Raw genomic sequence first — 12,390 nt, 5'->3', positions numbered from 1 at the left:
AGAACTGTAAGTTTAGTATGTATACATGTAGTGTGTTTTGTATCTGTGTATAAACGAACTGGTTTTGGTAGGATAAATTTGGATTGTAAACAAAGGTGTAGGCTGTGAGGTGAAGGGTATAATTAGGGTTGGCAGACATAATATTTGTAACTGGTGTTGAGAAAATATGAGTTGGGCTAATATGCTTACAATACTTTTCTGGAATCAAAAAGATACCCAGAGTGAAAATAGGTGAACTTTATCTGTCCAAATCACCCATAGCTTGGATGATAACTTAGTCCTAGCCTTGGTAAAGGGATTTGCAGTCACCCCCAATGAATCTAGCATTACTGCCTGTTTGCCTCTACCCAAATCTGTGGAAAAACCCCTTTCCATGGGTATTCCTCCCACAGACATAGCAAGGAGCTTGCTGAGGTTGTGGGATACAACAGATACTCTGCAAACAGTGAATCCTTATTCCTCAGAAAGAAAGCAAGCTGCTGTGCAATAGTCAGCCATTTAATTTTTCCACCATTAGTAGCACAAAGTGTACAGATTGTGAAGAGGAAAATGTAACTTTTCCCTGCTACCAGATCATATGGGGAACAACAGATTAGTGACTGTGAGGACAAGTAAGAAACATCCTGAAATATAATCAACCCATAACTACATCCTGGTGTATACAGTGGAATAAAGGGCGAGATTGTCCCAAAACAGATGGCTGTTAACTATAGTTGTGCCTGGTTTGCATTTGATAAGCATGGCCCTCAGGGGTTTACACCATTTGTCATGGAATTCTCTTTTGCCTTCAGTATCAAACGAGCCAGCATTGTGGTCTTGCCAAAATGTGATAAAATCTTCCAATTGGAACCAACATGGGTTAAATTGGCCGGTTTACATCACCCTCAAAATGGGCTGTCTGTGTCAGAACCACAGTATAACATATAAGGTGGTAGTATAACATATAAGGTGGTAAGTGCAGACTTTGCACCTCGCAGTGGTTGCCATCTTGCCCCTGGTGATGCTTTGGCTGGTTTGATCTGGGCCTGTAATAACGGCAATATGTATCTCTCTTTGTGGGCTGGGTTACCTGACCTCCGATGTACCTTGGGCCTCCCAACACTGTGTCCTGTGTGGAAAAGGACTCCTGTCTGACCCCACTGGGTGGCTCGCACAAAATGGGCGAGAACAGAACCAGGGGGAGATGTAGAGGGGTGGCAGAACCCAGGAGCAGCCACCTGCATAACCTTGGGAGTGGAAGGATTATGGAGATTTAGGTCTGCTGCCATGCAAACATGATTATGGATGGGTAAGTTAGCCTATCAAGTAGAAAGGCTGGCTAATACTACCAAAGCCAGCTTTACAAGCTATGTCACAAATGGCTCTTCAGAATTGCATGGCACTGGACTTAATGTTGTTACATCAAAATGGACTTTGTGGCTACCTAAACCTCTCCAGCACTGACTGCTGCATCCATATCCCTAATGTTATACAGAATCTCAACGTCCAACTAGAGAAGATACGACAGATGCCAGAAGACAGCCGTGAATTCTGAGAATCAAAGAATAAAAGCTGGCTTTCTAAAGTGTTTAGTTGGTTTGGACTTGGTGTTACCGGTTGGATCCAAAGTTTAATACAATATGCTTTGATGTTTATTGTGAATATAATTATCATAAGCGTAGCAATATCTTGCATAAAATCAACTGTAATGAAAGCTGTTAACATAAAGATGATTCACCTTACTAATTATACCCCTTTACTAGGAGAAGATGAAAACATCGGACAGAGAGGTGAACCCCTCAACCTGTCTAAATCCAAATTTTACGATGTTCCTCTCAGCGAGTTGTGACTAAGGTCATAGGATGGAACACGGCGGTGTGCTCCCCCTGCCCTCCCCGCCAGCCCTAACAGTGCACAACTGTATTCAGCTCGAAGTGGAGCTGGGAGTTTGACTTGAGCAGCATGTCTATCTCACAAAACAGAAAACGGATGTGGTCTAACAAGCAAACCAACCCAGTGACAGCTGGGGTGCGCGGGGGCCGCACAGCCTGGTGTTGCTTCGGTGAGTGCCGCACGCCTGTAACCGTACATCTGTGTCTGTGCCAAATCCTCCCCGCTCCACGCTGAAGAAGTCTCTTAACGCAACAGTCCATTAACAAAGACTGTTTCACGTCATATGCAAGCATCATCCTATGCCTGCGTAAATTGTTTCAAAGTGTCTAACATGGCAAAGTGCAGTGTAAACTATATATGCACAACTTGTAACATCAGCTGTAAATAACCAAATTGTCCAGACCAGAAGGACACCTCACCAAGGCTGCACTAGAGCAAGTCAAGAGTAAACAGAGTCACTTGAAATCTGTGTTGTATCTGTGGGAGGCAACACAGCAACACATTCTCAAACATGTGAATACTCTCCTACTCTGCTGGAGAATACCGGCCTTTTGGGTGTTTGAATTTTCCCTCTGTAAAATTCCCTAGGGAACACACTGAACAGTGATTACAGCAACAGGGATTATTCCATGCTTCTGTATTCCCTGTCCTGTATTTCACCTCTTAATGTCATATTTATAGAGTATATTCACTCTTAAAATCTAGACAAACCCCACCAATCCTCATATCACCATCAGCTGATCTACAGACCACCTTGTGCTAAGACCACCATCTTGCTCAACAGCAGCTGTGACACTTTTGTTTTGGGAAACAAAAAAGGAACAAGCTGCTTCCTTCTTTTTCATTCAGCACCTGGCTTCAAACTGTCATCATTTCTTTGGTACCTGATGTGGAGCAAGATGGTATGTGACAAACAGACCGAAGTGTCACAACTCGGGAAAAGCCCTCCAGTGTGGTAGAGATGCTCTGTTGAACAGCTACTCACATTACGCTGGTTTGCCAGAGGGACTTCCGCAACTCTGCTCAGCCAACCCCAGAACCACCAAAAGGCTAAACCATGGATAATGCCTGGCTAAAATAATTTTGGCTGTATGCTTCGTTTTAACTCCCTACCTTGCATTTAAAATTTCAAATATGTTATTCGGATTGTGCACTGCTAAATAAACCCATGTGTACATATCCTTTCAGTTTAACTATACAACTTTACACGGTATTTGGGCTCTGTAGCTGTTAAGTTTGTTTCAAAAGCATATCAGAATCTTAAAGCTAGATGACAAGAACAGAGATTATTGCGCATTCATGATATATTTTTGTACTATTCATCTCTGCAAGTGGTTTCATTCCTAATTATGCAAATGGTTTCATTCCTAATTTTGTCATACTGCTGATGTTACTGTATGTTGCTTCCAATTTACTGAAATCAGAAACTGAGTATCTTGCAGTTGTTCCTTGCTTCTTGCTCTTTCTGAACACTCCTTGCACTGGTTTGACTTTCTTTTCTGGATGATCTTCGGCACCACCTGGTGTCTGTTGATTGTTCTGTAAAGGAAAAATCAGCCACTTACTTCAAACATCATAGCACAACGTTTTAATGGAAGTGTATTAGGGAGAGTAATATGAATTGTATTTTGCTGAAGCAAGAATCTTAATTTTAGCTAGAATGAGAAGATAAATATCTGATGATGACAAAAGCCTTAGAGGATAAAATTCAGAAACTTCTAATGCAGTATGAAAACCTAGTGACTCAGATATGTGAACTACTTAACTGGCTACCTCAATTACTATGAGAGGATATTCTAGGGAAGAAACTGTGTTTAATAAAATCTAGAGTGATAAAATGCAGCAGGAAACACAGGCACTGTATAATGAAGTTTGTAATAAATTCTAGACAGATTAAATTATTTCCATTGTTTTGATGTGTTCACAGAACTTAAGGACTTCCTATTGTATCTGTACATACAATAGTGGTTAGTTGTGTGAGCTGCTGCGCTTACTGAATTGCAAAGGCAGCACACCTGGCTTATGGAAAAACAGACAGTCCAGACAGAACAGTGCTGAAATGTAACAAGGAAATAAGCAACAAAATTAAAAATAATCCATTGCTGTCATTTCCTAATGTTTCACTGAAACCACCTGTACTGATTTTGGCTGGGATAGTTAATTTTCTTCATAGTACCTCATAGGGTGCTGCATTTTAGATTTGTGACCAAAACAGTGCTGATCAGACAAGGATGTTTAGGCTAATGCTGAACTGTGCTTGAACAGCATTAATATTTTTTCTGCTTCTCCTATTGCCCTGCCAGCGAGTAGGCTTGGGGGTGCACAAGAATTTGGGAGGGGACACAGCTGGGACAGCTGACCCAGCTGACCAAAGAGATACTCCAGACCTCATGATGTTGTGCTCAGCAATAAAAACTCAGAGAAGAAGGAGGAAGAGGAGGGACGTTCAGAGTTATGGCATTTTTCCTCCCAAGTAACCATTGTGAGCAATGAAGCTTTGCTCTCCTGGAAATGGCTACACACCTGCCTGCCAATGGGAAGTGGGAGAATTAATTCCTTATTTTTCCTTATGTCAACCTGTTGTCTGAACTCCCGAATTCTTGAACTCTGATTTAGTGCTAAACTCTAATTTAGTGTTTAACTACATGTTAAACAAATATGTGCACACAGTTTAGGTCAAGCTGACCCTCTAGAGTTGTCAAGAATGACATATGAAGGGACTTGTAATCAAGAGAGTCAGCCTTGGGAAAGATAAAACAAAGAACATCCTATCTTTGTGATGTCAGCCATACATACTTGGACTATCTTGCTCATGTTAAAATCTGATTAATCAGTTCTTATGGTGTTCAGCCTTGCCCTAGAAATGAACTATCCTCATTACAATACTAAAATCACACCCCTTAAGGGAAACACCCAGGCCCACTAAAAGACCCTTCCTCAGAGAGCATATGTAGTAGTCAAATAAGTTAGGTAATGGATATGCAAATGTGTAGCCAATCATCTATATGGACCTACCCTCTGGGCAGAGAAAGTACAATACAATTTTGTATATAATGTTTGTAACTTTGTGCTGCGGGATGCTAGCTTTGTATTCTAGCATCCAGGCTTGTGCAACTCTGTAATAAAATGGTATCTTGTCTCACTGTGTAGGATTGGCTTACTGCACACTGGGAATGGACTGGCATTTAGAGCCAACAAATCCATGTTTTCTCATTTACCCTTTCGACTCTCTCCCCCATCCTGCTGCAGGGGGGATTGAACAAGTAACTATGTGGGGCTTAGCTGTCTACTGGAGTTAAATCACACTACCACCTTAAATACACCTTTCATGTAGGCAGACACTGCCAGCCTACAATTCTTCAACTGTGTCCACACAAATAGACCTGTCGCTTTAAAGCCATGAAGAATTTTCACTGGGATTCTGTATAGAAATGCAGGTTTTGTTACACGAACGATCTGCAAGCCTAATCTTCCTAGCCGTACATTTTTACCAAGGAAGGCGGCAGCCCAGTACAGAGGCATCTCTGCTACAGTAGCAAACCTACTACACAGACTAGAATCGATGCACTATTTGCCGGAGCAGGTATCCATCTATTCCCACCTCCAGCCGTGGCTATAAGGGAACAACCAGAGAAAACCAAAAGCAGGGCAAGCATGTCTGTGTAAGCCTCCAGCTATTTTCAGCTCAGATCGTTTCCGAGCCTGATGCAGTCTGCTACCTTAGTAGCCTCCAATTACTTTCAAGTACCTGCTCAGCCCCCCCTGAAGCCCACCCTTTGCATGAACGACAGCCTTTGCCAGTGATGCCCCAGCTCCAGTTCCTGTCGCACAAGTGATCCTTCCGACCACTGCCAACCAACCTCCTGCTTGCTTATTATCAGTGGCCCCGCAGTCCTCCCTCGGAGGAGCCCACAGCAGTTTGTGACTACCACTCTTCCCAGGCCATCCCCATTCCAGGCTGAGGAGCCCTGGTTTGGGCTGCCCTTATCCAAGTGAAAAACCTTTTTCACTTTTCACCAGGAATCCCTCCCCTCCCCAATGTGCCTTTTTTTGAGGATGAGGGAAACAGCTCAGCCAGCACCTCTGTGTGGCTGCACAGCCCAGCACCGGCATGGCGATGCCGTCTCTATTGCTCTCCGCGACATCTACCCACGAGTGATGGGTCCACGAGGTGCCGCCAGGGCAGGTGGCTGCCCGCTGTGCGAGGAGCCAAGCCCCGCAGCCCGGACGCCATCCATCGCCTCCCTGGGCAGGGGTGGGTGCCAGGCGGTGAGCCCACAGGGCTGGGCCCCCTCAACGCACAGTCAAACACTTCACACACACTGAGCAGTTGTTTACAATTAGGTTCAGCCGCACTTGATCCTCCTTGGGTCTGGCGAGCCCCCTCCCCACGTACAGGTACAGCATGCCTACCTGCCGCTGTTTTTCCCCAGCACGCCCGCTCTGTGGGGAGGGGGCTTTGTTAGCAGGGGGCTTGCTTTGCTCCAGGGTGCACCTTCTAGTGCACTAAGGGGGACAGTTCACACACGGTTCGAGTGATTTTCTGTGTGGTCTCATTAACCGTTTGGTTCTCCTTGAGCTTATCCTGTGCCCCAGCTTGGGGCGTGGATGGTGTCTGCTCCTTCTCCCAAGGCAGTGTCTCGTCAACTGTTTGTAACATCCTTTGTTTTTCAAATTCTTTCTGGCTTTTTATTACGGGTATTTACATATTTCGTCTAGATTTCAGGTTAAATAATACACTGACCTTCTATCAGCCACATACATGCAAACATCTTATCTCATTCTAAGCCGGTCGATTACACCGCGGCCTGAGAGCTGCCGCGCAGCCCTTGCCCCGCCACCCTCATGCCCCCCCGAAGGCCCCAGCCCGGCCCCGCACCCCTTCCGGCCCTCCCCGGGAGCCCCGGGGCACGCAGCCCCCGGCCCGCGCTCCGCCCCCCGGCGCCGCCAGCCTGGGGCCCCCACCCGGAAGCGGAAGCGGCCGCCGCGGTGCACTGTGGGCTAGCGGCGGCTGAGGCGGAGCTGGGTCTGAATGAAGGCGCCGCGGGCGAGGGGCCGCTGAGCGCCCCGGGGCCGCGCCCGCCCCCGCCCCGCACCCTGCGCCCCCTCCTTTCCCTCCCTCCCCGCGGGCGGGTCGCGGCGGCGGCGGCCGCCCGGGCCCCGCCATGTCCTACAACAAGATCCCGCCGCGTTGGCTCCACTGCCCCAGGAGGGGGCAGCCCGTGGCAGGTGAGCGCCCGGCCCGGCCCAGTCCTGCCCTGCCCCGCGGCGGCTGTGTGGCGTCCGCGGGGACGGCCGTCTCCCCTCCGTTGCGCTCCCCTGCCCGGCGGTCCCGGCCCTCCGCCCCCCGCTCCTCCTCAGAGCCGTGGGGCGGGCGGGAGCCTCACTGGGGCCGCCGCGGCCCCTCGCTCTCCGGCCCAGCCGGGGCTCTTTGTCCTGGGGCCGCGGCCGCGCTGGTGCGGGGGCGCTGGGCGGCCGTTCTCCCCTGAGCTCCCGGGGCCGACGTTTGTCCCGGAGCAGACTTCCCGTAGGGCTACTGCTTCCCCGAAAGCCCAGCCCGCAGCAGGGCTTTGCCTCCAGCGCAGAGGCTCGCCCTCCCTTCGGCTCGTGCAGTCCCTGAAACCGATTCGCCCCGGTTCCCTTGCAGGGTACAGGCCCGTTCCTGCTCTTGGGAGCCTTAATGCTGGCTTCTCGCTTCGCAGTGGTTAAGTTTAGGACTAAAACTTCTCCCATCTGTCACGCCTGGTGAGAGAGATGGCAGCCGGGTGTGCAGAAGCTGCCGCACTGGAGAATACCTCAGCCCTGATGAGTGCCTCGTGCAGCCTCTTGCATTTTTTTTCCTGAAGGCTCTGACGTTTATCAGTTGACGTTGATCTGTTACTGGGCTGACCAGTCACTGGTGTGTTCCTAGGCTGTTTAGCTGGAGGTTGGACTGAGGTGTTGTAGTCCAACTTCATGTGTGTTTCAGGTTTTGTCAGTGATTGCCATCATCTTGAATGTTATTACCCATGACACGCTGCCTGTCTCAGTTGTTGCTAGCTTCCTAGTCTTGCTGGCATCTAGTGACAGTGAATTAAGTATCATCTAAACACACATTTTTTTGATTGTGAGGTAACTACCATGCTGACTTCAGATGAATGTTTCCCTTGCTGCCTGGTATGAGAGAAAGTAAACAACTTTTGCTCTTTCCAGTTTTCTCAATTTTTCTTTCCTTTATAAGGTAAGCAGTTCCAACCCCTAGATTTTCGCCACAGTATTTTCTGGTTTTCACTCCTTTCATCTGTGATAATTTAAAGGTATTTTTTTCAAAACACAGTACTTGCTACTCAGTGTGCTGTTCTAGGTGGCACTGTGCCATGATTTGCTTAATAGTTAAAACTCCTGCGTTTTCTACCCCACGTCATCATCTTACATTTTTTTGATGGCAGTTGGTTGTGGAACTGAAGATACTGATGACTTCTTACAGATTTATTTAGGACTTGTGAGATATCTCAGTAGGCTTAACCTTCCCATCAATATGCATTATTTGGCATTTATTAGTATTAGTTTGGTGGGTTACTGGTTTCCTTCAAGTTCCTTATATTTCTCTGAGCTTGACTCAAATAACAGCATTGTTGCATTGCTTGGCTCTTTTTCCCTGCTCACTGGCAAATGCTTTGCTTTGTATCCAAGTAAGATTTGATAGCCTAAGTTGTTAGCCTTTGACTATGACAAAAATAGACTAATGACTCTTTATTCTTTGTTTTTCTTCTCAGCAAGTTCTTGATCTCTAGAAGTTGTTGCTTTTGTTTGTTTGTCTTTTAAGCCATGACTTCTCAAAAATAGCAGTATAGAGCAAGCAAGCATGCAGGTCATCATCATGTCATCTGCTGTGGCATCGCTGCTTGTGTGTGTTTGTTCATTCAGTAACTGCTTCGGTGCGATCATGCGTAAGAAGTTGCTCAAAAAAAAGGAAAGTGTTTGGTTCATTTCTTTGGCTGCTTTATCATAATGTATTCTTATATTAGTCACCTGATTTTTAGTTTTTTAGTGTGTACAACTTACCAGAAGTCACAGTACACTGTCAGTCTTCTCTCCTTTTTTGCTATTTTACATTCAAAAACATCTAACAGTTTTACTGAGAGATAATTTTTAGAATTTATTGATGTTGGTACTGTCTCCCAGATATGTTATATTCTGGTTTTAATTAGCATTTCAATCATATTTCTAAGCATCTGTGCATGACTTTATTCCTGTCTGAAAGTGTAATAGTAATAATGTTGCTGAGCAAGGTTTGTCTGGCTTCTGTGGACTAATATTCATCAAGTGTTTGGTTATGACCCTCTTGTTTTATGGTTGTGGCATCTACAATTTCTAGGTGACCTCAAATGCTAATGAGGCCTGGAGACCTGTTGGTGAGATTGAGTTCATTCAGGTTAACAGAACCCTTAATTCTGAATGAGGTGTCCTGTTCCTCAGTTCAAGAGAGACAGGGAACTGCTGGAGAGGGCCCAGCGGAGGGATATGAAGGTGATGAGGGGACTGGAGCATCTCCTGTACGAGGGAAGGCTGAGAGAGCTGGGGCTGTGTAGCCTGGGGAAGAGAAGAATGAGAGGGGATCTGATCAATGTCTACAAATATCTTAAGGGTGAGCATCAGGAGGACAGGGCCAGGGTCTTTTCAGAGGTGCCCAGCAAGAGGGCAAGGGGAAATGGGCACAAACTGCAGCACAGGAAGTTTCTTCTGAATATGAGGAAGAACCTTACCTTGATGGTGGCAGAGCCCTGGAACAGGCTGCGGAGTCTCCTTCTCTGGATGCAACTCTGCAACCTGCTCTAGGTGAACCTGTTTTAGCAGGGGGTTTGACTAGATGATCTCTAGAGGTCCTTTCCTGCCCTGACCATTCTGTGATTGTGATCTACATCTCCTGTTATTTCCAGTTTACTTGAAATATTGGTGGTTTTCTGCTGCTTTATGGTTTTATGGTACAGCAGTTGTTCAGAACGGCACATTTTCACATTTATTGCATTGTGGTAGCACCTCAGTCACATACTGGATGAAAAGAGCTTTCTCTGAACTCTTAGATCTGAAGTGATCAGGGATCAGTATGCAGCATGGTGAGATACTGTTAAAAACATCCATATCGCATATGGTTTTAGAGATAGCACCTCAAATACAAGAGTAACGCCTCTCGTTCAGGAAGTCACTGAGCTATAGCTGCTTGTAGTTGGGGGGGAATAATCTGATGATGGATTGTCATCATCACGTGTTTTGGTGATGGGATACTAGGTGAAATGTATGCTTTGACCCCGTGCAGTTGTTCTTGAAACAGAAGAATGTTACTTTTTAGGTTTTTTTTTTTTTTTTTAATTGTGGATTTTAGTATTTCATTTTATTCAAATTTCCCTTTCTTAGCCATGGTCACTTTACACAGTCTAGCCTTCCTAATCAATGCTAAATCTAAATATACCATGGTCATACATAATATAGTGGCTGCTATCACATACTGAGTCAATAGTTTCATGTCACAGAAAATTGGACTCAATTGAGGATAGCTTTTTCACTGGCATGCTCTAGAGTTCAAATTTTAAGGTAAAAAATGTGCCAAATTAGAGCATGTATATGTAGGAAATGCGATGTCTTACATTGTTCACTTTGATTTCTTAGATTTATCCACTTGATGTCTATGCTCTGACATATTGCACTCTTATTCTTAGAATTTTTACCTATTTTTCAACCTAAAGTAATACCGTGTTATACAGGTAACTAATTTGGCAAATATTTTAATATCCACTTCCCAAAACTATTTGACAAATTTTAACTTAAATTGTGGAAGTAGGTAATCATCAAGTGTCAAGGTTCCAGTCACATTTTGGAGTTAATTTGAAAGTTTGATTAAGGAGTTACAATTGTTACCATAATTTCATTTAGATACACTAATGACTTGGGGTGCTTTGATATCCTTGTAAAATATCACCTTATTACTGTCAGATCACTTAGTTCAACATAAAGAATTGATTATTTAATCTTCAAGTGCTTACGCATGGAGATTAAGTTGTTGCATCAGTTTTTCCTACATCGATTCTTTAGCATAAGGTGTAGGGCTAAACTTTAGCAGACACTGTAGCTACTGCTTCATTTATTCACATCCGTATTACTCAGAAAGGTTAGAAGTCTTTGTTAGGATTAAAGCTTAGATTTTCTGTAGCTTAATGACACTCACCTGAGAGGGGTTTATATGCACACAGGGAAGGAGGACTTTCAAGAGTCTATACAAAGATCAAATAGTAAATTTTCAAGGTAAGGGAACTTTGGTTTCTGTTACAAGAGGAATACGATATGAGATCATATTAAAGATATTTAATACATGCGTAGCAGTCACAGTTTAGAAAAAAACAAGAATGTAAACAAGGAAGATAGTGTTTGCTGCATAGGAATAACGTGAAATTCTATTGCAGAGAAACAGTTTATTACAAAAAAACGAAACAACAAACCAAAAGAAAAAAAAACAAAAGCGAAAAAACCACCCCAACCGAAAAACCAGAGCTATTGTTTTCATAATCTAATTACGGAATTTCCGTAAAATGGAACTGAATTACATTAATTCACTGATCTCTTCTAACTTTGGCAGGCAGCTTGTCTGCAGCCGTGTAAGCACTGTTTCTCAGTGATACCACCAAGCTGGAGTTTATAGAAGTTGGGCGACTAAATAGTTCCAAAGGTCTGGGTTTGATCTTTGGAAGTGATAATAAATGGGCTCTATTGAAAGACTCATCACTTCCAGAGCTGTATAAAGGTGTTGAAATGCTGCAGGGGTTGCTGACTGGACTGCTTCGTCTGTCTTTTCCCGGTGATGGACAGGAATGTGTTATGGTTGCTGAAGGAAATTGGACACTAAATCAAGGTCCACTACTGAGAAGAGAATGAATACATTTGTTCTCAGTTCTAGAGATGGAGAACAGGATAGTCTTCAAGGTGATTGTATAGTCTCTAATCAGATGCTACAGGAAACAATCTTAGCCTCCAGGCACTGTTTTCCAACTCTGTTCCGTTTTCCCAGTATCGTGTGAAGTATGATAGTTCTCTTATGTATCCTTTGACTGTTGTGTCAGTGCAGCTCCTTTGCTTAATTTAATGCCTTGGCTAAAAATAAACCGTAGTTACATTCTGCATGTTCTGTAATGGGTGAGTGGATGTATTAGGATGGGAATGGCAAAGTTAAAAAACTTTAAAGCATGCTTGGTGTTTTGCAGAATTTATGGTGATGATAGATTTTCGCATTAAGATAATCCAAAATTAGGTTTTGCATAATCAGTCTTTACAGAGGAGGATTACAAGTTAATGTGGAAGGGTTAATAGTGAGTGAGAGAGGCTGAATGGTAGTGTTGAAGGTGACAACACAAAGAAGCAAGAAAATTAGATCAAAAAATGAGGATGTGGAGGGGAGGTAGCTGTGAGCAGGGTGGAGAACATATAACTGGTGGAATGAAAAGGCAAAGGGAAGTAAAGTGAAGTTAGGAGTTTTTCTAACAGTAAAAG

The 12,390-nt window shown here is 44.5% G+C and overlaps 1 protein-coding gene across 3 annotated transcripts in view; it reads left to right on the top strand.

Moving 5' to 3' along the window:
* Positions 1-6,862: 6,862 nt before the first annotated feature.
* The window catches only part of RNGTT (RNA guanylyltransferase and 5'-phosphatase), a 193,169-nt gene continuing 187,641 nt past the window's right edge, over positions 6,863-12,390 (top strand). For all 3 annotated transcript variants that reach the window (XM_055810194.1, XM_055810192.1, XM_055810195.1), the window contains exon 1: positions 6,863-7,101. Coding sequence is in view for 2 of the 3 variants with exons in the window: in XM_055810192.1 (XP_055666167.1) it covers positions 7,038-7,101 (64 nt within the window). In the remaining variant the exon portion in view is untranslated. The remainder of the gene's footprint in view (positions 7,102-12,390) is intronic.

Source organism: Falco peregrinus, chromosome 7 (genome assembly GCF_023634155.1).
Source record: "Falco peregrinus isolate bFalPer1 chromosome 7, bFalPer1.pri, whole genome shotgun sequence".
In the NCBI taxonomy this organism is placed as follows: Eukaryota; Metazoa; Chordata; class Aves; order Falconiformes; family Falconidae; genus Falco; species Falco peregrinus.
This window is presented reverse-complemented; position numbering and strand designations above follow the sequence as displayed.